General features: G+C 42.4%; 1 protein-coding gene across 2 annotated transcripts in view; it reads left to right on the forward strand.

Moving 5' to 3' along the window:
* The window catches only part of DOCK11 (dedicator of cytokinesis 11), a 191,096-nt gene that overhangs the window by 37,394 nt on the left and 125,959 nt on the right, over positions 1-27,743 (forward strand). For both annotated transcript variants that reach the window (XM_027837386.1, XM_027837390.1), the window contains exons 2-6: positions 10,796-10,912; positions 11,011-11,100; positions 11,698-11,780; positions 14,337-14,406; positions 16,299-16,394. In XM_027837386.1, coding sequence (XP_027693187.1) covers positions 10,796-10,912; positions 11,011-11,100; positions 11,698-11,780; positions 14,337-14,406; positions 16,299-16,394 — 456 coding nt within the window. The remainder of the gene's footprint in view (positions 1-10,795; positions 10,913-11,010; positions 11,101-11,697; positions 11,781-14,336; positions 14,407-16,298; positions 16,395-27,743) is intronic.

The following is a 27,743-nucleotide window of genomic DNA, read 5'->3' on the forward strand; positions in this document are numbered from 1 at the left end:
TCACTTACAAAACTGTCCCCAAATGAAAGGAGAGGTTTTCTTTTTTCCTTTGATTCCTTTTATCCTGTGAATCCCTATCTTTGGGCTTGTGTTTTCTGGATTTCATTTTAAGGTCCCTGGCACCGGCTCGCAAGTCTTTAGCTTCTCCCATTTGGGCTTTTGCATAGTAGTATTAACATCAGGTGCCCTAGCCTCTTAATCAGTCTTTTACCCTCTCAGCTGGATTCTAAAGACTTCTGGCTCTTGACAGTATTTTGTTATTGTCTGTAACGTGTGTCTTGCCCATTTAAAGCTGAATCTGATGATTCCTTCTGTCCTTGTAAAGGACTTGAGGTGTTAATCCCTTCCAGAAAAGGGCAGATCAGAAAGAGCAGCTCAAAAGTGAGAAGCTGTAGATCGACCACTAGCTCCCCAAACCACGGAGTGTCGTTATCTTCTGGATTTATTAAAAGCCAAAACCCCCCTTTGGTAAAAATTGTAGCATTAGTGGAAGCAGCTTTGGATGAATTTTGAGAACATTTTGCAGGATAGAGTCCATCCCCAAATTGAAAGGGTTCGAATTTTGTTTTTATTCAGCTCAGTGCAGGTAGATGCATGGCTATCTTAAGAGGAAGAATCTAGGAACACAATGGACGTGTGACCTTTTGGTGTTCCAACTCTCACACAGTGGCTTTGATTTATTCCAAGAAGTGAGCACTGTTGTCTCAATTCTGATTGACCCCTCTGAAATATTCCCACCTAACAAAAGTAATCACTTCTAGGTGGATGGGCTAGTCACTGGAACCCCACACTTTAATTCAATTAACAAATTATTTTCTCTCCCATCTCTCCCCGCCCCCATTAAAAAAAAAAGAAAGGAAAAGGAAACCCTTCTAACAAATATGCGGGTGCATCCTCTGTGAAATATTGGGTTGGATGGCTTCTCAGATTCCTTCTACCTCCCGGGATGCTCTTTTTACCCTACTTGAGCACTTCCTGTTGACTCAGCACTAGGCCAGGCACTCTGGGTACTGCCCAAGGGGCCGAGACCAGTGCAGGTGTAGAACAGATAGCTTGCTTCATCAATGCTTGTTGAATGAATGAATATTTTCAATATTTAATGAATGAAACTTGGAGACTCCTAATCTTGATGACGAGACTCTATAAACCTAAATTGTCTAGCTCCTTCAGTGGCTTTGAGATAGGTTTGCATTCTTGCTTCTGCAGCCATGAATTAAATGCTACCTTTGTGGCCTGAAGGAGCCATATGTTTTCTTAAAGTACTTAACTTATCAATTAGATCTGAAGCCCTGCTATCCCGAAGGCAAACAGTGAGTGCTGAGGAGGCTGCAATTTGGGAAGCTTATTTTTCATCTCTGTTTCCAGGGAAAATACTGACACCTGGGCTCCTTTCTTTACAGATGGCCTCTGTCCCTAGCCTTTTATTAAGTGCTGAAGCAGAGCAACCTTTACTGGGAGACCCTCTAGATAGGGCCAAATTTTTTATGCCATAAATCTTTCAACTTATCAGAAAGCTGTGTTGGCTAGTGAGAGGACATCTGGGTGGGCGGGACCTTTCCCAGACTGGGGCCAGGATCCCTTTGTCAGGACAAAGGCTCCAATAGACATAAAATAGTACATTTATGGCGCCAGAGTAAGGGCCCACATTAATCCCATACCACCACATCTAGCCATGCGACCACTTGTCGGGAATGCTGGGAAGGGTGTCCTTCAGGTTGAGGTTGGTCTAACTGGCTTCTGGGGTAGCTTCCACCTCTGAAAATGTGGTCATTCTGTGAGGTGATGCTACAGAACCCATTACGAAGAACTTCATTGCCTCATAGATTCATTTATGCATCTCGTAAAAATCACGTTCCCGTTCCCATTTAGATAACAACAACAACAATAACAGTATAACCACCTCCTCAACCGAGGGGGAGGAGCTGCTAAGTAGGGGAGTACGAAGCTCCAATGATCTATCTAGCAGAAACCTTATGCCCCTTGAAACCTCTGTGGTGGCTGTAACAGTGCAGCAGGAACCCTGAAATGTCACTGATGGGTTGAGCACCCTGGCCAGTGTGATAGGACTGCTCTTGTGAACCTAAGAAATTGGGCAGCTACCCAAAGCCATCCTGATACTCAGATCAGCATCTCTAAAAGCAGAGTTAATATGAATGGAATCAAATCCAATCTAAAACACTCATTCACTGCCTACAATGTGCCAGGCACTGTGCTAAGCACTAGGGATACAATAAATAAAAAGAAAGACATGTATGAATAGCACTTCTTCATGTTCTGGTATAAGAAGAAGACAGGATGACTCAGCAAAGCAGAAATGAAATGGATAACAAAATAATGCCTGTCTTGTGTGATTTTGGAGAGAAGATGGACACCCTCAGAATCGAGTCCCTAAAAGCCTTTCTTAGAATTTGATGGCAAAACAGAACAGTTTTAAAAACAGATAGCTGTTAAGAGCATCATATATGAATACATTCTCCCACAATATTTTATAGAGTATAAAAACATTTCATGACCTGCATATACCAGTATAATACTGCAGCCATTACTACCATAAGAACCATAGGATGAAAGGTGGAACTATCTAGGAAAACTCTTTTTTAAAAAATTAAATAATATTTTATTTTTTCCAATTTCATGTGAAAACAATTTTAACATTCATTTTATAAAATTTTGAGTTCCAAATTCTCCGCCTTTCTCCCTTCTCCCCTCCGTGAGATGGTAAGCAATTTGATATATAGGTTATACGTGTGTGGTCATGTAAAACACATTTCCATATTAGTTATATTGTAAAAGAAAACACAGACAAAAAAAACCCACAAAAAAAGGAAGTAAAAAATAGTATTCTTCGATCTGCATTCAGATGCCATCAGTTGTTTCTCTGGAGGTGAATAGCATTTTTCCTCATGAGTCCTTTGGAATTGTCTTAGATTATTGTGTTGCTGAAAATAGCTAAGTCATTCACAGTTGATGATCACACAGTATTGCTGGTACTGTGTATACTGCTGTCCTGGTTCTGCTCACTTCACTTTGCATCAGTTTGTGTAAGTCTTTCCAGGTTTTTCTGAAACTATCCTGCTTGTCATTTCTTATAGCACAAGAGTATTATTCCATTACAATCATATACCACAACTTGTTCAGCCATTCCCTAATTGATAGGCATCCCCTCAATTTCCAATTCTATAAATATTTTTGTACAAATAGGTCATTTTCCCTTTTTATCTCTTTGGGATACAAACCTAGTAGTGGTGTTGCTGGATCAAAGTATATGCACAATTTTATTTGGAAAACCCCTAAAGACAAGCACCTATAGTAACATTACCTTGACAGAAGCTGCTCAAGAAAATTATTGAAGTCTGAGGAAAGACTTGGGAAGACTACATGAATATTGAACAACAATATTCAGTAGAAAACAAATATCATATTGCTTGATTAAAAGCAACCGAAAAGAACCTGCAGAATGGAATCTGGAATCAGAAATTCTTGTTTCCCTTAGGCAGCAATTGAAAGTGAAAGCCAAAAACAGGTAAGGCAATACAAGGAACCAAAGAACATAAAGAAATGAGAGGAGAAAGAACTCCCAAGAATGGAGGATAGAAAACATTTCTTGTCTCTCTGATGGAAAGAAGTCCAAAGGAGTGACAAGGAAAATTGGATCAGATGTGAAACAGATTTTCTGCCATCAATATAATGAATGATGGAGTAGTGACATAAAAGGAAATGGCTGCAAGTGGAGAGTAGCAGGTCTGGATAAGATCCACAATTATTGGCTCCAGGCTTCACAGTATGTTCACAAATTATTAGCGAAGCACTTTACCAACTTCCTCTCCAATGTAAGCCTGATTCCATTGTTTTATTTTTAAATCAGAAGGCATCACATGTTTATTACCAAAGTGTGAGGACCTCAGTAACCCCTCTAAAGACATTGGCTAATTGCCTAATAGGAAGTGTACACAGCTTGTATTGCTCAAGAGCTCTATAGACACTTAAAAGGAAGTAACATATTGGATGAGGAGCTAAAAGGGTATTTCAGAAAGTCCCAAGGATGTAAAGAACAACTTATTATTGGTCAACTGATTGTTAGACAAGCCACTTGAAACCACTGAAGCATTCACACCTCTTTGTTTTGTACTCAAGACTTAGTCAAGTGTTGCAAATACATAAAATAGATCTAAGCATCGTGAGAATGCAAAAGTATTTCATGTCTTCATGGAAGACTTCTTTATTGACATGCCACCTGTCAAGAATAATTGTTATAAAACATGGTGTCTTCCAGGGAGACAGTTTAAGCCTGCTATGGTTCTACTTAGCCTTAAACCCATTATAATCATTCCTGAGCAGAACTAAGTCTGTCTTTCTTTTTTTTCTTGCTTTTTGGTGAGGCAAACAGGGTTAAGTGACTTGCCCAGGGTCACACAGCTAGTAAGTGTCAAGTGTCTGAGGCCAGATTTGAACTCAGGTCCTTCTGACTCCAAGGCTGGAGCTCTATCCACTGTGCCACCTAGCTGCCCCTAAGTCTGTCTTTCAAGTCAAAGAGAGATATCTGGAGGACATCAAGTTATAAAGCATCCTAAACAACTCCTTCATCTCATGAAGAATTTCTCCAGTGATCTAAAAATGGCATTTGGGCTCAATGATATGAAATGATTAATATGTACCAGGGATTGATAGAGATGAAAGACTTTGAGCACAAATCCAGAGGTCAAGTTGAACCCATAGATGAAGGCAATATTTACAGATAACTTGTTATTCTCCGGACAAGGCACAAAAAGTAAGGCCAACAAAGAGAAAGCTGAGACTGCATCATGTGAAGGGACTGTCTGGCAAATTGAAGTAAAATCTTAACAGGAAGAACATAGAGTGACTATAACATCAGTTTACTGTATACTTTTTGGCACTGTAAAGTGGATGATTTTGGCTCTTGAAAGTGTCTAAACAAATATCTATAAAACATTAAGGAAACACAGGGTGCTTCACCCTAGGGCAGCTATAGCAAGATTAACATTGCCTCTTCAGAAAGGAGGAAGAAAACTGATCGATGTTCATAAAGCACAGAATAAACAGGTTAAAAGTATACAGAAATACTTTTGGAACAGACAGACTTCATTTCACAAAGAAGTCATAAAGGTTGACAACAGGTATATGGTACTGTGTATTCCTTGAATGTAACTGCAAGTGGTTTATCTTCGGGTGGAGCTTATGAAATGGATAATATCCAAGAATGGAATCAAAACATGCTTTGTGGGCAAACATCCACATGAAACAATAACATGTTGATAAGGAAGTGTTGGACAAATGGTTATGTCATGTGGATTTATTATAGAAAGTTTAATCTTAAGAGCCCTGGAATTATTGATCAGCAAAGTTTATGCAATGAAATGGTAGTAACTATAGCTTATCACTGCAGATTGCAAAAATTTATCAGCTATTGGATACCAAGAAAGATATAATGAGGTGGCTAGAATTATACACCAGAAGATCATTATATCTCATATACTGACAGATGGCAACTCCCCATTCTACAAACCTGAAGTATCTTTGAGAATTCAATAAATAAATTATTAGAACTGTAGCAGTTCTAATAGAACCGTTGTCTATAGCCAAATAGACATAACATTGATTCATAAAAATAGAAGAATAATGTATTTATAGATGTTGCCACACCAAATACTCAATCACCAAAGTACGTAGAATGAAAAACTCTTAAAATATAGAGACGTAACAGAAGTCATCCCTGTTATCCTTTCTGCGACTGTAATTGTCCTGATGATGCTTTCAGTGAGTCTACAGAAGATGAGCTTACATCTCAGTACTCTTATTCAGTTGTAAAAAGTAGCTATCTTATCTACCTACATTAGTGTGCATTTAACTAAATATAAGAAAATAATTAAAGTGATTTGTCCTTGGACCACTTCTATCTGACCTCCACTAAAAGAGAAGGGAAGAATGTTATCATGGTGATAGCTGACATCAATAACAGTGGCTGCAGGTTTTCAAAATATTTTAGTATATTATGTTAATGGGCTTTCCAAAAAGACGCATGACTTGGCAGACATTGAGGACCAGTTAAGTCAGAGATCTCACCTTGTAATGGAAATTCTAAAGGGCTGGTGTTCTTGTTTTTGATCCCTGGGTTATAATGGGTTTTGGCTAAAATCGAAATTCAAGCTCTGTCTTTCTGGTGCTGACTCCTGTAGCTGTTCTGTTATGGAAAGTGATAGATCTTCCATTTCCTTTCCATTGAAGCTATTTGTCCATGTTCTCACAGGAAAAAGGGTGGAAACAAACTGCTCGATTCTAGTCCTTCCTGTGGCCTCGACTGTTTTAAAGGGAAGCCATGCATATCTGGCTTCAAGGCAACTTTGTGGGACAAACTCTTCCTGTCACAAAACAACCCTTGTGAAGTAGAGGAGGAGGATGGAGAAATGTATTTACGACGGGGTAGATTGGACTTCAGTCAGATCTTTTAAATGACATTTGAAGCCTTGATTTATATCGCCAGTCAGGTCTGTGAGACTGGATCCATTTCTTTAAACAAAAGTGAATTCTCATTGTTTCATTTAACATCCCTCACAACTTCGAACTGGATATGGTTGTCACTTTTAGTAGTAATTGGCTTGGACTTTTCTTTTTCAAGTGAAGGGTAACTATATGAGAAACCAAAAACGTAGTTTGGTTGGGCATGATGGTATTTTCCAGAGTTAATTGAAGCAGGTGGTGGGAAGTCTTTGGGAGGTGATCCTTAGGCAGTCAGTCCATAAGCATTTGTTAAGCACCTGTTCTGTGCTAGACTTTGTGGGTACAAAAACAGAAGGCAAAAGACTTTCCTTTCTCTCCAGGTGAATGAAGTAGGTTGCTCATTGGTATTTGGGACTAGATTTCTCACTTCTCTTTAAAAATTATTGTATCTTTTGTTTTCACATCACTTTCATATCTGAACATATCTCTCACCTCCCCTAATTCAAGCAGCCATTCTGTTAAAAAGAGAAAAAAAGTTCAGCAAAATAATAATAACAACAACAATAATTTGTTGTTGTTGTTTAGTCATTTTCAGTCATGCCCAACACTTTGCGACCCTGTTTGGGGTCTTCTTGTCAAAGATACTGGAGTGGTTTGCCATTTCCTTCTCTAGCCCATGTTACAGATGAGGAAACTGAGGCAAACAGGGTTAAGTGACTTGATCAGGGTCACACAGCTTGGAAGTGTCTGGGGTCACATTTGAATTTGGTTCTTTCTGACTCCAGTCCTGGTGCCTGGTACTCTATCCACTGAACCACCTAGATGCCCTTATATATTATAATAATAAAAACTAACATTTAGATAGGACTTACTCTGTGCTAGGCACCGTGCCAAGTTCTTTACAATTATTATCTTATTTGATCCTGGTAACTACCCTGAGAGGCAGGTACAATTATTACCCCCATTTTACTTCTAAGGAAACATTATACTTTCAGGAAGACGGTTGTTGCTGAGGCTTCCTGACTTCAGGTCTCGTACTCTATCCACTGCGCCCCCTACCTGCCTCCAGGAGTATGGTAGCCATCGCTAAAACAAGACTCCTTAGGATTGGAATTGGTAGAAGCCATTTTCATTTCATTTACAGCTCTGCATCTTCTGGTTCTGTTCTCTGAAAATATGTTGGGAGGAAGGAGGATGGGATCATAGAATCATAGAGAACTAGAAGGAACCTCAGAACTCAGCTATTTCATCTTATCTCCCGTTTGATGTATGATGGACCGAGGGCCAGACCATTAAATAGCTGGCCTGACTAGTAAGTGGCAGAGCTGGTATTTGAATCTAGGGCCCCTTGATGGCTAACTCCAACACTCGTTCCATCGTACCATGACCTGCCTGAAGTATTATGCCTCGTCAAGATGGAAAATTAGTTTCTTATTTAGTTATTGTGAAAGTCCCAAGCCCAAGATTCTTCTAAATTTGAATTTGTAGATGCAAATTTGTTCGGGGAGGTAGTGGTAGTTGTGGTACATGAGTGTGTGTGTGTGTGTGTGTGTGTGTGTGTGTGTGTGTAATCCACCTGATCTGTACCTTATTTTGATAAATTGCTGTCAACAAGCTTGCTGTCTTTGGAGATACAAATCCATACTTTAACAATTGAAACTAGGACGCACTGCTGCCTTTTGGGATCTTTTAAACTAATTCCCGCTGGTTCAACAAGTTAATACTAAACCCACTGGTTAGAATGGTTTTAATTCCTTTGGTTTTCCTCCCTAATCTGTACAAGAGCCTTTGAGAAGCCCCAAAGATAGGGCTTGCCAGAATCTTCCCTCTTCTTCCCCCCAAGTGCCACCTCTGCCATGAAACTTTCCCTGATCTCCCCAAACGGTTCAGAACTCATCTTTCTCTTCTGGCTTTTTTTTTCCTGAGTCCTGGGCCCCTCCCTCTCTCAGCTATTATTGTATTCTCATTTGTGTCCTGTTGATCTTGGCACTTGTCTGTCCTATCTCCTCTGGGGCCTAGAAGCTTCTTGGGAGAGAAGGAGAGTCATTCTGGAGCTTTTCTCTTCCTCGCTCCTCAGGCCTTCTTTGGAAGGAAGCCTTTCCCAAGCCTCCCATTTGGTCATCGTCTGTCCTGCCCCAGATTCCCTAGATTGCTGGGTCTATATGATTTCTCTTTCCTTCTTTGTTTTCTACCTTGTCTGTGTGCAGGTTTCATCATCAGTAGAATGAAAGCTACTTGAGGACAGGGACTGTTTGGTGGGATTTTTTGTCTTTGTACTCCCAGCACCTAACACAGTGGCCTACGTATGGTAGAGGCCCAGAAGATTTTTGTGGGATTGAAATTGCTGAATTCAAACTGAATTAAATGATTGACTGGAAAGAAGGGAAAAAGCATTTCTAGAGCACTTACTATGTGCCAAGCACTGTGCTAAGCACTTTACAAATATTATCTTGTTTGGTCCTCACAAAAACCCTTTGAGGTAGGTGCTGTTATTATCCCCATTTTACAGATGAGGAAACTAAGGTAAACAGGGGTTATGGATTTGCCCAGGTTCACACAGCTAGGAAGTGTCCAAGGCCAGATTGAACTCGGGTCTTCCTGTCTACATGCATAGGGCTCTGTACACTATGCTTTTAGGCATTATTATGTCAGATTGACAGCTGAGGAAACTGAGGCAGAAAGAGGTTAAAGTGACTTGCCCAGGGTCATACAGCTAGTAAGTGTCTGAAGTTGAACTTGAACTCTGATCTTTCTGACTCTAGCCCCACCGTTCTGTGAACAGTGGGGTCCTGTTCCTCCCCTTCCCCCACATCTGAATGTGTGAATACATGAAGTCCATGGGCTGAATGTGGACTACTTATATTCTTTTTCTAAAAGGATGCTATATATTTGAATCTATATTGAGGGTGTGTCTATACCTTTGATTTAATCAGTGGAGGGAACTCCCTCTACCCATGTAGAGTGACAGTTCATCTGCAGCTGTAGTCTTAGTTAGCTGCCTGACACTGGGAGTTGACTTGTCCGAGACGTATTGGATTCAGCAAATCTCTAGAGTCAGAGTAGGACCAATAGGAACTGCTGAATGACCCTTGCTCATTGCTGGCCCTGGCAGCAGGGCTTGGGAATCTACTAGCTGCCAATCACCTAAGAATTCTCCCTAATATGAGGAGCCATCAGTCTCAACTCTGAACCATATACACTTCAGGTCTGACCTCCCTTCTCCCTGGCCCCAGTGCTTGGTCCAGAGAAGGACACTCTAAAACCCTATCTGCTTCACCCATTGGGTCCTTTACTCTATCTGGGATCCCAGCAGTTGACCCTATGTCCGTGCCCCTTCATGTTTCCTCTCACTTCATTCTCGCTCTGTCTGCTCTACCTCTCAGTCATGCCAGCCCAGGGTTGAGGTCTCAGCAGTCACCCCTATCTCCCAAGCCAAGCTTGGAAAGTCGATCGAGATCTCTAGGGATGGATCTGGAACCTCGTGTCCTCCCTTCTTCTCTGACACTAGGGGTCCTGCCCTCAGCATGTGCATTAATGGCCTCCTTTCCTTGGACTGTCTTTTGGGATCCTGAATCTTACCGAACCTGTAAACATGGTCACACAGCTAGTATGTGGCAGAGATTAAACTTGAACATAACAAGGCTTCCTGATTCCAAAGCTGCCTCTGATTGGGCCATATTTGAGCTTTAGTGCATCATCAAGTGATCTTTATGTGGTTTTTGAAAGTAAGAGTCACTTAAATACATTTTAAAATTTGCTGTTATTTTAATTATTGATTTTTATCTACCGTGATTTAGATCATATTTAAGCTTGGCTCTGATTGAGCCCAGAGGACTAAAAAGAATAGAAAGGTGAGAAAAGGATAAATGTATTACAGGCTCCAAGTGAGAGACTCTAGGGATTTGCTGCAGAGCTTTCTCTTTGTGCATTTCTTGGAGTTAGGAAGTGATGTTTCTGGATGTCCTTAGCATGAGATTTTGGTGGAGCCCTAGACATCCTGTTGGATATTTGTCAGCTAATAGACTTCCAAATCTGTCATTTTGGGTCTTGTGTCATATGGAACCCATGGATGGCCTGGAGGCCTCACACAGATAAGCAGAGGGCAATAATACTATTTTAAGCAAGAGAAGTGTTGTTGTTGTTGTTTTGGAGGGGGGAGGGGAGAATGGCACTTAACCATTTTATGGAAGTGTTCCCAGGAAGTATTTTAGGAAAAAGAATGAGTCCTTCACTTAGAATACTATTTGGAGGAATTTCTCTTATTTTAAATAGGGCCATATTGCTATTATCAATAATGTATGAATTAATAGCATGAATTCCTTTTTTTTCCCCCACAAAGGAGAAAACAAAAGTTGTTGAGCCTCTGGACTATGAGAATGTTGTTGCCCAAAGGAAGGCCCAGATTTATAGTGACCCTCTCCGAGACCTGCTCATGTTCCCCATGGAGGATCTGTCTGTGAGTAGAGGAAGCCCTGAATCTGACACTCTGATGTTCACCCAAACCCCAGGGGCTTGGCTGAGCCAGAGTCCGCAAGACTTGTCTCCTCCTCCTAGGTGTCAGTGATAGCACGTCAGAGAAGAACGGTTGAGTCCACAGTCCCAGAAGATGCTGAGAGGAAGGCGCAGAGTCTCTTTGTCAAAGAGGTAGGGGCCACATAGCTTCCCAGCTCCTACTGATACATTTAATATACTTTCCTTTTCTTTTATGGTGGTTGTGATTTCAAAGTAAGAGAGAGGCTGGCCAATCTTCTACCCGGCCAGGCCAGGGAGTACTTCTTCATTGGATTCTGTTCATTGTAGTTGCAATAATGTCTGTGACCTATACAGTGGCACCACCAGCCTGCATCTGAAGTGGCTGGCCTACCTCCCAAGCTCCTCAATCCGCCTCATGGAGATGCAGAGTCTGGGCGGAGACTGAGTAGAAGAGCCTCAGCTCCTAGGCCCCAGCCAGGGAGAGGTTGAGAGCTCTTTGCAAATTGCTTTTTTTTTCCCAATTTTTTTGTAAAGGCCTCTTGCCAAGTTCTTCCTTTTCCTAACTTTTCCTCTTTTAAAAAATTTCTTTATTATCAAAGATGGCTGATAACTGGGGGAGGGGCTACGTTGAGAAATACAGGTGACAAAAAAAAAATCAATGACAATTGTTTTTAAAATCAAACACCCGGAGGACCTCTTTCTTTTTAAATAACTATTTGTGTTTATTTTTTTCTATGCCCCCAACTAATGATTTCAGTCTGCTTTCAGTGTATTAAGACATACAGCTCAGACTGGCATGTGGTGAGCTACAAGTATGAAGATTTCTCTGGTGACTTTCGAATGTTGCCCTGGTAAGTTGAACGAGCAATCAGTAGAAAGAATTCATCATGACAGGGAGGTTTTAGACTCGCTTATTTATTTTTTTAACTAACTGAGGCCTCTTTGTATTAGCCACAATTGTACTCATATATAATAAAAAGAATGCCACAAAGACCATCAAGGCTACAGTTGTAAAGCCCGTAAGCCCTCAGTGCCGCCAGCAGAAATGGTGTCCTGCCCCAAGGGAGGTAGAGAGGACTGTGGGGGCCAATGGTGAGCTCCGCTGGGGATGCCTCCAGTTGGTACCTGTACTGGTACTGATGGACTCCAGTTCCAGCCCACGGTCCATCCGGACTCAAAGGGCAGGGATGACTGGGTGTGGCTTGGAGCACTCTGTCCAGTCTTAGGCTGCCTCTGCCCTTCTTCTTTTTCATCTTCCCTTCTCATTTTTTGTTCCTTTCCTTTTCGGATCAACATCCACATGAAATGGGATTTCTTGGCTCTCCAGTGAGTTTGCTGTTTGGCTTTTTTACGGTTGAGAGCTTTAAGAAGATCATCTCTTGTCTGGTCTTTCCGTCTACTGTCACGCTTTGAGAGTGCATGACAATTTCAAAGGGTGCTCATTTTTCGCTGATTGTTTCAAATCTTTTAGAATCTCCTGGTCCCACAGAAAAGCTGCGAATTTGGCTGAAATCACTGTGTCTTCTTGTAAAAAGGAAAAACTCCCATTTTTGTAACTCCTCATGATTTATAAAACGCTCTTCCTCCCAAAGACCCTGTGAAATAGGGCTTGTAAGCATAGTCTCCTTCTTAGAGATGAGGAGATGAAGGCTCAAAGGAACTGGGCCTTGGCTCAGCTGACACGAGGTCCTACAACCTACAACACAAGCAATAATTACACATCGAGTGGTGTGGGAAGAAGCTTATCCTAATAATTGGCAATTTTATCTATTTTTTTGTGGTTGCAAAAGATCCAAATATCTTCAAAGGAAGAATAATACCTTGTATTTAAACGATGCCTTTAATTTAAAGAAAGCAAACCATTGCATCTATTACCTTGTATCTCCTAATAAAATCCTTCTTAGCGGGAATATGGTCAGTGGAGGCAATGGAGGGAATCCCAGTCTCTCTTCCTTACGATTTCTGCAAGAACCATGACATTTACATCAATCTTCTTTGGTCTTTGAAGATGATGTATGCTTCAAAGAAATTCTTCCACCTATGCACAATTTGTTTTTCTTCCTAAGGACTTTCCTTGGTTCTGTTACCAGCTAAAACACATCTGATGGTAACTCTTGAGTGCCTTGTTCCTAGCTGAAATCCTAAAGCTAACTCTTTCTATACCCTGGAGAATACTCTTCCTCCTCCCCAGCCCCTTTGCTAATACAGCATTATTAAGCTTTGAGAATTTTTACATTTTCCCCTCAAAATTTCCTCACAGTTATTGTCAAGGAGGTAGAGTAGGCATTATTCTCTCCTTGACAAATAAGGATGTTTACTTTCAGAGATGTTAAGTGACTTGCCCAAGGTTGCACAGCGAAGAAACAATAAAGTAGGTTCTCAGACCCGGGTTTTCTCACTCCTCCTAGTCTGTCGCCCTTTTTGCTAATCTAGTTGCCATGCTCCTTGTCTTTGTATTGACTGTGGGAAAGGCTATTTGTGGGGGGAGTGGAATGAGCACTGGGTGCAGGACATTAAGGAGACCTGGGTTTTAATCCTGACCCTTTGACTGATGAGCTGTGGGATGCTTTTCGGAAAGAGCGTGACTTGATTCCTCTCTTGTGCCTTCCCCAGCCAGATGGCTTGGGAGGCAGAGTACTTGAGCACCATTCCCGCTTCTGACACGAATAATAAGACTAGTGAACATTTAGACAGTGCCTTACATATATTATCTCACTTTATCCTCACAACAGCCCTGGAAGGTAAGTGCTGTTATTATCCCCATTTTGCAGATGAGGAAACTGAGGCAAGTAGAGGTTAAGTGACAGGCCCAGGGTCACACATCTCATAAGTGTCTGAGGTTTGATCCGAACTCTTGTCTTCCTGACTCCAAGTCTGACACGCTGTCTGCTCCACAGTGTAGCTGCTTGGGCGGGTCTCAGTTTCCTGTTCTGTGAAATGAAGGGGTTCGACTAGATGGTCTTGATCTATGATCCTTTGACTTGTGAGCAGGCAAGGCTCTAAGGCAGGGATGAGTTAAATGTAGATTAAATGTAGATGGAATGACCCTGTGGTCAGCCAACCCCCAACTCCATGCCGTATGAGGCGTGACCGCCACCGTTGTCTCCTCCAGCCTGGGCCTGCTAAGCCAAAGGTCACCTTCCTGAGGCGCTCCTCTTCCAGGGCCTCCCCCCGCACGCTCGGCCTCCTCTCCGAGGTCAAGGGGCTGTAGGCTGCTGATTGTGCTGCGGGGATGTGAGACAGATGGATACTTCCAGGGCTGGGCTATACACGGGGGGGCCAAATGTCTCTGCCTTGCTCTGGCTGCCCCTCTCTGTGGTTCATAGTGTCCTGCATAGGCCTCCATTTATCTGGAGGCTTTCTCTATGTGCTGTTTGGTTTCTAAGAAGATTTCATTGTTTTTTCAGCAAATCCTTGAGACCAGAGAAGATTCCCAGTCACGTATTTGAGATTGATGAAGACTGTGAAAAGGATGAGGTAAGGGCAAAGATAACAGTATTGGCCTCGTGTTCTACCGTGTAAAATTAAAGGCATTTTCAAAGTGAACTCTTCGAAAATTCAATTCAGCAAACAGTGATGAAGCACCCACTATGTGCAAAGCACTAGGGATACAGGGACAAAAATGAAAAACACTGTTCATTCTCTTGAGGGTATGCAGCCATATATGAGTGAGCAGTAAAGGAGAGTGCACCAATATTTGGAAAAGACCTCATGGAGGAGGAAACGCCAGAAGCAAGCCTCGAATAAGGATTGTTGAGGGCCAGACGTAGGACAGGGTATGGGGGGCAGCTTGCAAACAGATAAAACCTGGATTGCAGAATGCATCCACTTTGTCTGGCATAATCTGAAATGTCTGGAAAGGCATGCTGGAGGCAAATTCTAGGGAATTAAATGCCACACTAAGAAGGTGAGAGTTTATCTGAGAAGCAATAGTGACCCATTGAAGGTTCGTGAGATGGGGAATGACATGCTAGCTGCGTGGAAGATGTTTTGGAGAAGGGGGAGACTGGAAGTCAGGAGCCAGATGAGAAGTCTATTAGAAGAGTCCAGATGAAGATTTGAACTAAAAGGGCGGTCATGTGACAGAGCAGAAGAGGACCCATAAAGAGACGTTGTAGCGGTAGTAGAATTGACGACATTTGGCACCTGACTGGATGTGGGGGTAGGCGGTAAAGGAGTAGGAAGAGTCTAACATGACTCCAAAGTTGAGAACCTTAACGCCTAAAGGAAATGATGCCAATGCCCTCAACAGAAATAGGAAGTTTGGAAGAGGGTGGAAAGAATGTTTTGGATGTGCTGAGTTTGAGATGCTGATGGAGCCTCCTGGTGATACCAGCAGATAATTGGTCACATAGGGCTGGAGTCAGGCAAGAGATTAAGGCTGGATTTGAGAGTCCTCAGCATAAAGGTGCTAATTGAATCTATGGGAGCAGATGGTATCATCAAAGTGGGAAGAAAAACCAGAGAGAGAGAGAGAAAGAGGAGGACCTAGGACCGAGCGTTAGTGGTCATCCATGCTTACAGGATGATAGGGGAGAGGAAATGAAATTATGTATCTGAAGCACTAAACCAGCCTTAAAGCACCATATAAATGGCCATCATCATCATCACCATTGTCACCAGTCATCCTGCAAAGAGTAGAGGAGACTTGGACTGAGCCTTCTTGGTGGCTACATTTCCAATCAATCAAGGTTTTTAAAGTGTGAAACACTACTAATGGGGAAGAAGGAAGGGAACAAGTATTTAGAAGTGCCTACTATGTGCTAAGTGCTTTACAAATATTACCTCATTTAGTCCTCATCACAACTTTGGGAGGTAGGTGCTGACCTCATTTAACAGATAATGAAACTGAGGAAAATGGAAGTTTAAATGATTTGCCCAGGGTCACAAAGCTAGTAAGTGTCTGAGGTTGGATTTGAACTTATATCTTCCTAATTCTGGGCCCAGTGTACTAGCCACAGCACTACCTCACTGATGGTACTGACTTCCCTAGAGTAGGACATACATTTCATTTTTTTTTTTCTGGACATAGGGATGCCTGTGCTGAACCATCCGCATCTCAGGCCAGCCCCTTTGTTGCCAACTGCCACATAGGTAGCTTCCATTTTTTCCCTTTCAAGGTTTACAAAATGATAGGATCATAGATCTGGAACTGGAAGGGACCCCCAAGGCCATGTGTGGCCATAACATTTAGGAGTACTGATTATTGGTATACTGGAGGATCCTTGGCTTCAGTGGCCCAGAGCTCAGCTTCACATGTAAATTCAAAAATGTGAAATACCATGGTAACTTACACAGGGTTTTCTATATTGAGGGTGCTCGGTAAATGCATTTAATGAATGGTTTATTGATATTTTAATTTGTTTCAGGACTCATCTTCGTTATGCTCACAGAAGGGTGGAATGATTAAACAGGGCTGGTTGTTTAAAGCCAACGTGAACAGTACCATCACTGTAACCATGAAGGTAAGAACTCGTCATGTCACGGAGCCAGGTAGAATTGGCCTGTTGTGGAGTGCGCCTCATTTTGCACTGACGTCAGTGGGATGTTTGAAGAAGCACCAACTCTGAGGGTGCCTGTCTTCTTTCCCTAGCATGAAAGTCCTCCTCAATGGATGGCATTTTAAGAGTGTAGACATAAAAATAAATGAAGAAGAACAACTTGTTAAGGATAATTAACTACTACCCTCTGAGTCAGTTGATTAAAAGGGGAAATGACAGTTAAATGAAGAGAGTAAGCTCTGAGAAAAAGCACATTGATGATTCTTATGCTAGGGAAAAAAAAAAGAAATAAGAGTGTGCACGAAGATGAGGCAGTACATGAGAATTGTCACTTGACCCACTAAAGGCCAGAGTAGTTTAGAGGAAAAAGGGAACTTTCATCTGTGGTGATCAGAGAAGGCTTCATGGGGGAGGAATTGAACTGGAGAGTCCAGTTTCCCTAGGTGGATTTGGGTATGGGAGGTCATTTACGGCAGAAGAAATAGCGTCAGTCTGCACTCTGCATCAGCTCTCCTGCCGATGGATAGCGTGTTTCATCATGAATCCTTTGGATTTATGCTTGATCGTTGTGTTGATCAGAGTTCCTAAGTCGTTCAGGGTTGTTTGTCTTCATATTATCATTTTTATTGTATAAATTGTTCTCCTGGTTCTTCTCACTTCACTTTGTATTAGACCATAAAAGTCTTTCCAGGCTTCTCTGAAACCATCCCCTTGATGATTTCTTTCTGCACCGTAGTATTCCATTGCTTATGCATACCATAACTCATCTGTGAGATAATGTTTGTAAAGCATTTTGCAGACCTTAAAGCCCTATAGAAGTTGCTCACTATTATTCTCCTGCAACTGTTCACCAAATGCGCAGGTCAAAAAAAAATGTCAGTTTAGTGAAAGTTGCTGTTTTGTGCATTGGTGTCAATAGATGATGATGCCATGGCCTTAATCTTCCTTCTTTGCCTCCACATCATGAAAACATGCTCTCCCTACATGAATTTTATACATCCATACTACAGGTGTACCTCACTTAAAGCAAATCTAATATATACCAATTCTGATTTATAAATACAATCAGGTTGGGTTCTTTTATAGAAGCATTCACTCTAGAACTCCTTTACCTGGTGAGTTCCCTTGATGTGTTTAAAATGTTATTTGATTGACAAAAATTCAGTTCTCAGACAACTCTTTGGAGCGGTTCCTACCTAGGCACCTTCCAGGCACTTCACCACAGCTGGGAGACTTTGAAGGGGTTTCACAAGCAAACCAGGCTGATCAGTCAAGCAAAAAGCAGCAGGCCCTTTACTAGGATTTAACTCAGGAGTTAGGTATGGAACATTTCGGGGCAGGAGCAGAGGAGAGCAGGGGAAACTGAGCCTCTCTAGCAGGGGAAACTGAGCCTCTCTAGGATGCCAGAGCAGAGGCATTTCTCAATACCCTTTCTCAAGGGAATTTCTCAAGTCCCTTCACATTTTCCTTTAGCAGAGAGACCAACTGGTACTTATAGCCCACACAGTCAATGACAATTTTAGGCAGGAGCCTAAAGTGAGTTCATACTCGGAAATCACTGCAATGGCTCCTTGAGTCCCCATCCTTTAGCTTCTCAGAGTGAGCCAAAGCCCTTTGTGGCTTCCCCTGGAAGGTTCAGTCAGACCTGTTCTACACAGTCCTCTCGGGCATGCACAGGGCTCCCTGGAACCTTGCTTTGGAGCCAAGCTGACCTCTCCCTTTTCTCTGCCAGATCTACTCAACATGCCTTAGCCAGCTGCTTTGGGCTCCTATTCATTTGCATTCATTTGCACCAGTCAGCTCAGTGTCGGGTCCCATGCCTTTCAGCAAACACAACCCACAGTAGCACAGTGTGACACACACCATTTGCTGCAGTCTTTAATTCCATTCAGCCAACACAAGGCAGGCACCCTGGGGATACAAAGACAGACATGGCTGCAAGGCGCATTTGCAAGTCATTTGCAACATAAGCCTTTTGCTAAGGTGTGGAGGGATGAGGTCTATATTGTCAATGAAGGGAGCACCCACAATAATGAAATGGAAGCTCTTTTGAAATGCTCACTGTGTACCCAAGCTTTGGCCATCTCAAGTGGTCTGACAAAGCCCTGCTGGTAAGGAAGGCACATGGTGTAGGGGGAGCAATTCTTGTGCATGGCTCCCAGGGATCTTAGGAAGGTCAAATGATAAGATAGTGTAAAGTGCTGTTGGAAATATGAGGTATACTGAACTTGGGCTAAGCCATGACTTCTGGGCCTCAGTTTCTTCTGCTATAAAAAGAGGAGTTTGGGCTCCAGGATCCTCAAAGTCCTTTCCAGCTGTGGAAAGGGAAGCCTATCCATTGATGCTTTACATTTGCCTTCCCAGTGTCAAGTTGGGTTTGAAGATCTGGGGAAATGTCAGCTAAGGTTGCTCTGCATAGATGTGTTTTATGTGTCGTTAATTGTCGGTGATTCAGGGGGTGGTTTACCCAGTTTGCGTATTTCTTTAGCCCCCACTCAGTGTTGTACCGGTTAATGTTTAATAACCATAACCATACATAAGCTTATTATAAATTTTGCTGATTTAAAGGATGTATGGCATGCAATTTATAAATAATAATAAAACATACCATACCCTATATTGTAAATTCCATAGAGCCAATTGGTTGTCACAGAATGCTTTTGTTGATTTTTGCTGAACACTTGAATCCATAGCTAACCTGTGGTTGTGATTCAACTACTATTTGACAACGATAACGTGTCCCATTTTAGTGTCATTAAATTTCATACAGGATCTGCTGTTAAACTATTTCTCATCCTTGTACAAATTATATTCATTAAACGAAATCTCTTCCAGCATTAGCCCTACTGACTATAATAGCACTAATTATCTTGTTGGCCTTTTGTGTGGTTACAGACATTGGAAAGTAGTTTAATTTACATTATTATCTATGAAGTCCTGAAAATTTTATAAATCAATTTCACGTTTTAAAATTTCACTTAAATGATATCATTTTTTTTCACCAGATGTCCATGGTGAAGTTAGTTCTTCATAAGGACAAGTAGAAGGTTCTAATAAGTCAAAATAGTAAACAATGCTTTCATTATTATTTTTGTCCAATGAAAGATATAAGTTCATGTGTTGAATTATGTTTTAAAGTAACATATTCCTAGGAAGATCATTCAATTTATTATCTTTGTGAAATGGAATGTTTTAAAACTTCTCTGAATTAATCAAATCTTCAACTTGAGATTCATGCTTTCCAGCACAAATCTTTCCATTTTCCGAAGCTCTTGAGGTGTGTTGGATTATTTTGAAGCATTTTCAAAATGTTTGTTGATCTTGAATGCAAATGAAGTTAAAAGTCATGAAAAGTCTTCAAGAATGTCAATCATTTCAGCAAGGTCTTACAAGAAATTGATGTTAGCTAATGTGTTTGCCAAACCAGAATAGGAGAATGAGAAAACTATGTCTATGATGTAGGACATTGACTCCAGCAGCTGACAAATCACGTGCTGCCCACCTCAGTCCCAGCCCTCAGCCAATCTGTCATTTCAGTTTCAAGTTCTTTAGCTACAACTTCTGGCTTGGTTTGATTTTTGTTAGATTGGTGATAAAGAAAATACATTTTATCCAGAAATATTTAAAAACTATTAGCTTATTTTTAGGGCAGCTAGGTGGCTCAGTGGGCCAGGCCTGGAGTCAGGAAGACTCATCTTCCTGAATTCAAATTTGGCCTGTGTGACCCTGGGCAAGTTCACCTAACTCCTGACTGGAGGAGTTCACCTGAACTCCTAACTTAGCTGTGTGACCCTGGGCAAGTCACCGAACCCTGTTTTCCTCAGTTTCCTCATCTGTAAAATGAGCTGGAGAAGGAAATGTCAAACCATGCCAGTATCTTTGCCAAGAAAACCTCAGATGGGGTCAGGAAGAGTTAGATACAACTGAAAATGACTGAACAACACCACCAAAAATGAGAACCCCTTATATTCTTTCAGATATGGTATCATCAAGTGATAATTGCCACCAGTGATTTAAGTGGTGCCAAATGATGATTCTAGGACAATTTTCTAACAACTTGGTAGCGATTCTAAACTTTGTTCCCAACATTATATTAGCACTATCAATAATGCAATAAATTCACTTTCAGACATTCCTGATTAAAGCAGCCAGGTGGTGCAGTGGTTCGGGGCTGCTGTGAGGACCAAATGAGATGCCAATGGCACATAGTAGGTGCCTTAGAGATGTTGGCTGTTATTCACCATTAAAGTCACAATCATTTCAAAGAGACAATAACGTATTGAAAATTCCCTCTGCTGTGATTGGCAGCAATTCTTTGAAAACAACAAAGAATGTTATTGGGACAGGAGCTGATAGAGCTATGCCCTCGTTGTGTTTATCAACCAGCTTGTAAAATTCCTGAAAATGTCCTTGTCCTGAAAAGTCGTTGGTTCTTGGAGCATACATCACTGCTGCTGCTGTGGCTCATACTTAAAAGTATGCTTAAAAACCTACTGCAAAGAACCGGAGAAGTAGCAGATTGTGATATTTAGTAGCAGCTCAGAAATTTGATAGGGGCAGAACTTGACCTGATTGCTAAAATGAAGTATGGGGATTGTTGGCAGTTCTAGATTTCATCTCTTCCGGCTATTTGGTTTGCTGTAGATCTGTCCTCTTTCTTCTAGATTTAGTCTCCTAACCCACTCTTAATTGCTAGTGATATTTACAGGATGTTTTATGAATAGCTACATATAGAGATCACATAATGTTTCATAAATTAATGAATTTATATGTAGTTCTCTGGAACATCTTGAGAAGAAAATATACCGTATGTTTGCTTTCATTTTCTAATTTCTATTTCTAATCATAGGATTTTGAGCTACAAGGGGGCTTAGATCCAGGGTTTCTTAACCAAGGATTCACAGATCCCTCGGGGTCCATGGGTAGATTTCAGGGGATCGTTGAACTTGGATGGGGGAAAAATGACATCCATATTCCAACATAATTGGTATTCTTTGTAATCCTATGTATTATAGTCAGCAAACATTTATTAGGTGCCACCAATGTGCCAAGCACTGTGCTAGGCTCTGAGAATACAAATACAAGCAAAAAGAAAGAAGAGTCCTTGCCCTCAAGGAGCTTACAATCAAATAGGGGAAAGACCTCCCAGAAAAGGAATCTGAAAAGCAAGGTGGGGCTGGGGGTTGATCCGAGGGGCCGGAAATGTGAGATCCAAAGGAATCCCAAAGCAGGGGAGCTTGTGGGAAATAGAAAAGGAAATTTTATTTTATATGTTTAAAAACTGCTCTGAGAAGGCAGTCATGACACAAAAGGTTAAGAAACCCTTATCTCATCCAGCCTCTTCGTTTAAAGATGACAAAACTGAGGCACAGGACTTTAAACAACTTGGGCTCTGGAGATTGAGAACCTGAATTCAGATCCCCTTCTGATGCTGATTATCATCTATGTGACCTTGGGCAAATCGTTTAAGCTCCTTGCATCTTAGTTTCCTCATTTGTAAAATGGGGGAATGGCCTTCACCCCAAATCTTTGCCACAAATGGCAAATGGCTAGGGAGCACATCTGAGCAATCTGACTCGTACACTGGCCAATGTCCTTCTCAAAGGTCCCAAATGGGAAAGCCAGCCCTCAGTTTACTGTGTTGCTCTTCATATGTGAGGATAACCCTCTAGAAGCAGACAGTACCCTAGTCCTGGAATGCCCCATCCTGTCTTCTCTGTCTCCTCAGATTGTCTCTTCAGGGCTCAGTTTAGGTGCTGCCTCCTCCAAGAAGTCTTCCCAGACTCTTCCCTCCCAGCTCCTACTCCCGAGACACACACAGGTGAAAGTATTTTCTCTTTCTTCAGATTTCTCTGATGGATTAGTTTCCTTCATTTGTCCTGTCATGCCCTGCTTTGTATCATACTTCTCTTTATACCTATCTACTGTCCCCTTCCCCCAACTCCTTGAGGGCAGGAACTGTGTCATTTGTCATTTTTCCATCACCAGCACCAAGAACAATATCCTGCACAGTAGTGGGTATTTAAAAAATGTTTACTGAATTTAATTGCTTGCGTCACCCCTCTCTTCCCCCGCTCATCCAGGGCCTTCACTGAGTTGTTTTTTTCAAGTAGTGGTAATGGGTTTGCTTTGATCCAGTCACACTTTTGTTTCCTGACCCTCATGACAGAGATCGGCACAGATTTGTGAGGTGGGAGTGTTCTCAAGATCACACCTCTCCCTTCTTAGTCATTGAAACTGGCAGACGTTTGTGGGAACCAGTGGATGAAAAACTAGATGAGCAAATGGGATGCTGATGATCCCCTTTATCTCTGGGGTACAGACCTTCAATTCCTCTTGAGTTTGTCCTTTGATATTTTGAGCAGCTGTGGTAAATGGCCTCTGTGACCAAGTCAAACTACCTTTTCAGGGCTAGGGTCCCTGAACCCTCCCTTTCCACGGGAAAGGCAGTCCAACCTCCTAAGGTCTTGGGGTGCTTGGTGCAGCCCCAATGGCAACCCTGCTTTGGAAGCCATCCAGTGGCCTGCTTATTCCCTCTTCGGGCCTAGCGGGTTCCTTCAGTTTATCCTGCAGCTTGCCCATGCTGCTGCACTCACAGCTGTTTGTTGTGAAACTTCACAAGCTCAGATGCCACATGTTACTAAGATGCACCAATCGTACAGTCCCCAAAGTAGCACTGAGAGATGGAGCTGGGGGGCAGCTGCCCCTTGTAAAAGCTTTCTGGCTTTCCTGGGATGAGGAAGCCCATAATTTCCATTTTACTCGGGCCTTACAATATATGTTGTTGTCAGTAGTAAAAGCCAAATGAGAAGTACCTCAGGAAATTTATAGATGTCTTCAACGTCCACTTTCCTGTTAATTGCAACCTCCCCTCCCCCACCCCTACCTTCCAGTAGCTAGATGGGGAATTGTGCAAATCTTGTGCAAAATCATTTATTTTATTTCAGATGTGGTATCATCAAGTGATAATTGCAACCAGTGATTTAAACAGTGCCAAATGATGATTCTAGGACAATTTTCTAACTTTGTAGCGATTTCAGACTCTGTTCCCAACGTGTATTAGCACCATCAGTCTATCTAGCTGCTCTGTGTGTGTGTGTGTATAAAATTGCCAAGAAAACCCCAAATGGGATCACTAAGAGTTAGACACAGTTGAAACAACTCAATAACAACAATATACATACATATATAGTATGTATGTATCTATGTATATACACATATATACACATGTATATGTATGTATCTATGTATATACACATATATACACATGTATATGTGTGTATATATAAGAGAGAGAGAGAGAAGAAAAAAAATCTGGCAGCAGTGGTACTCACGGTGAATGGCAACAATTCTTATCCCAAGCTTTTATTCAGCACCATCTATGTTCCAAACACTGTTCTAGGCACAGAGATAAAAATGACACAGTTCCTACCCTGAAAGATTATATTTTAATGGGAGGAAAACCATGAATACATATAAGTGAATATAAAATATATACAAAGATAATCCAAAGTAGTTTCTGTGGTTGGAGGCCCTAGCAATTGTGGGGATCAGCACAGGTCTTGTGCAGGAGACAACACTTGACCTAAGCCTTGAAGGCGGCTCAAGATTCTATAAAGTCAAAGTGAGAAGGGAGAGCTTTCCAGGAATGGGGGACTGCCTGTACAAAGACTCCAAGGTGGGAGATGGATTGTCACATAAGGAACCATAAATAGCCAGATTTGGTTGGAATGTCGAGCGTATTAAGGGAGAATAGTGTACACTTGGCCATATTCTGAAGGCCAGAGGGATTTGTATTTGATTTTAAAGGTGTAATAGAAAGCCATTGGAATTGATTGAGCTGGGGAGTGACGTAGTCTGATCTGTGGTTGAAGAATACCAATTTGGGGCTATGTGGATGAGAGAGTGGAAAGAGGAGAGACTGCCGGTGGGGATGCTAGTTAGAATAATGCAATGGTCCAGGTAAGAAGTAATGAGGCTCTGAACTAAGGGGGTGGTTGTGAGTGGAGAGAAGGGGATGAATGTCTCTTATGGGCTAAAGGATAGTGATGATTTGGGGGTTATTTCACTCCAAAGTTTTGAAGCTGAGTTCCAGAGGATGATGGTAAGTTGGAAAGAGGAAAGATAATGAATCTTCTTTTGGACACGTCAAGCTTGAGATACCTGTGGAATATCGTTTTTGAAAGGTCCACTGGGCAGTTTGATGCAGGACTAGAGAATGTGAGAGACTGGGACTAGCTTGATGGACCTGGTGGCCATGGAAAAGGATCTAGCAAAGCAGACTGAGGAGTGGTCAGACTGGCAGGAGGGAAGGAGCAGGTACCGGTTAGACTCTCCAATAGGACTTCACTTGAAAAAGCTTCCTAGCCACCACGTTTGATGTTTTCTAAGAAGATCCAATGGTTTTCATGGGGCACCTAGGTATGCAGTGGATAGAGAGCTGGGCCTGGAGTCAGGAAGACCTGAGTTCAAATCCAGCCTCAGGCACTTCCTAGCTGTGTGACCCTGGGCAAGTCACGTCACCCTGTTTGCCTTAGTTTCCTCTTCTGTAAAATGAGCTGGAGAAGGATATGGCATCTTTGCCAAGAAAACCCCAAATGGGGTCAAGAAAAATTGGACATGACTGAACAGCAAATGGTTTTTGTGTGTGTTCCCTTTAACGAAATGTCGTCTTCTAAGGGTAGGACTGAATCAAGGTTGATGGCCCTGTAAGATGCTCTGTCTGAGCGGTGGATGACAGATCAAGCCATTCAAACTGAGAGCTGATGTTGAAGGGTTTCATCGCAGGACAGAGGCTTTTACCGACTTAGTGTGATTAATTGCCAAACCAGCTTTATGATAAGTCAGTTCAATCCGACAAGCATTTATTAAGTGCCTACTTTGTGCCAGGTGTTGGTGATCAAAGACTAGACTAGAAAATGATCTCTGCCCTCAAGGAGCTTATAATCTAATTAGGGGTTTTCTTCCTCATCATCTCTTTACCTGCTCTGAGACCTAGACTCTTTGCCCCGCCCCCCCTTAGTTCTTTGGTCCTGATGGAAGATAAGTCAGGGTGATTGCTTCCCTCATTTCTGCCTTGCCCCCTGCCCATATGCCGGGCATCTGTATCCTCCTGATCTCACAGTCCTCTCCCAAGTAGTACTGACATCCATTCTGAGCACAGGAGCTGCCGTATGGCCACCATCATCCCAAGCAGCATCAGCTAACTCTTACACAAATACATTCAGAGGTTGCTGTATTAAATAGTCTTTACCCCTGCGTGCACTGGCTACATTTTGCTCCTTTCTCTATCTCGGCCCCCATTGGTGAACCAGTTTAATGTGACACTCTCCTCTGTACTTGAATTCCTTTTATCCCATTACCAGTCATGTCTTTCCAAATCCCAACCTTGGGATCACTTCCAGCATCAGCCACCTTTGTTCCTATTCGCTTGCTGCTGAAGAGCTGAGGGGGCAAAATCACAAAACTGGGCCAACTGTGTCTGCTACAAATTTTATAATTTCAACTGGGCCCAGCAAGACAATCTTTTTACACCTCCGTGATGGATTACTTATTCTTCTCACCGCAGCAGCTAATCCACATCTTTTCACCGTTCCTCAGGCCTCCCACACTACATCTTCCCCCTCTCAGATGACGATCTTGCCTCATAATTAACTGAAAAGCAGAGGCCATCTCCCGAGAGCTCCTTCTTGCCCCTTCCAGTTCATCTCGCATCGCTCATACGTCATCCTCTACCATCTTCTCCTTCAGCCGCCTCCCATGGAGACACAACTTTCCTGCTTACAAAGGCAAACCCCTCTAATCGCATCCTTGATTTCATCCCCTCTTGTCTTCTCCAGGAAATTCCATGCACTATCATCCCCATTCTCTTATCTTCATTGTCTCCTTATCTACTGGCTGCTTCCTTTCTCCCTACAAACATGCTCGTGTCTCCCCCATCCTTAAAAAAGCAAACCCTGGCTTGACCCAGTAATTCCCTATCACTCTAATTCTCTATCCTTTATTCCCCTTCTCAGCTGTCTACACTACTTCCTCCCCCTCTGCAGCCTGGTGTCTGGCCTCGTCCTTCAACCAAGCAGCCAATAGTCTCTGATGGCAAAACCTCAGAGTCTTTTTTTTGGTCCTTATCCTTTCGGACATCTCTGCAGCTTGGGACACCATCCATTACTCTTCTCCTGGATCCTCTGTTCTCTCTAAGTTTTGGGGGCATTGATCTCTCTGGGTTCTTCTATCTCTCTGACCACACGCTTCTTAGTCTCCTTTGCTGCATCTAGATATGTCACATCTGTTAACTGTGGGGGTCCTCCAGGCCACTAGCGCTGCTCTTTGCCCTCCCCTCCTTCTTACTTGGTGACCTCATCAGCTCCTGTGGGTTCAATGATCATCTCTATGCACATGGTTCCCAGACCTTTATATCTAGCCTCAATCTCTCTCCTGAGCTCCAGTCCTCACATGCATCACCTGCCTTTTGGCCATCTTAGATTAGATATGGGATAGCTACGTGGTGCAGTGGATAGAGTACTGGGCTTCAAGTAAGAAAGACTCATCTTCCCGAGTTCAAATCTGGCCTCAGACACTTCCTAGCTGGGTGACCTTGGCCAAGTCACTTAATCTTGTTTGCCTCAGTTTCTTCATCTGTAAAATAAGCTGGAGAAGGAAATGACAAACTACTCCAGTATCTTTACCAAGAAAAGCCCCAATGGGGTCATGAAGAGTCAGACATGACTGAAAACAACTACAGAACAGGTTAGATGTCCCGTAGACATCTTAAATTTAACATGTCCAATACAGAACTCATCTTTTCCCCTACCGCTGTTGAAGGCATCACTATACCCTCTGTCCCTTGCCCTTTACTCTTAACTTACATTCACTCCACATATCCAGTCCGTTGCCAAATCTTATACTCTCGCAACATCTCTCCTCTACATCCCCTTATCTTTACTTACACGGCCACCAGTCTGGTGCAGGCTCATTACCTTCAGCCTGGATCATTGGAAGAGCCTTCCGGTTGGTCTTCTGGCTTCAAGACTCTCTCTTTCCTAATCCATCTTCCACTCAGCTTCCATCACTGGTGATTGGGCTGAAGTGCACATTTGACTGTATCACCTTTCTGCTCAGTAAAAACTCCAATGGCTCTCTGTTACCTCCAGAATCAAACGGAAAATCCTCTGTTTCACATGTAAAGGCCTTAGCAGCCTGGCCCTTTCCTTTGTGTATGCTGATGGGGCACCACTGGCTGGCCAAATTCAGCTCCCCTCCAGTCCCTCCCTGCCCCCAACTAGTACCTTCCCTCTGACATTCCCTCTTGTCTGC

This window comes from Vombatus ursinus, unplaced genomic scaffold (genome assembly GCF_900497805.2).
Source record: "Vombatus ursinus unplaced genomic scaffold, bare-nosed wombat genome assembly UNPS02004533.1, whole genome shotgun sequence".
Classification (NCBI taxonomy): Eukaryota; Metazoa; Chordata; class Mammalia; order Diprotodontia; family Vombatidae; genus Vombatus; species Vombatus ursinus.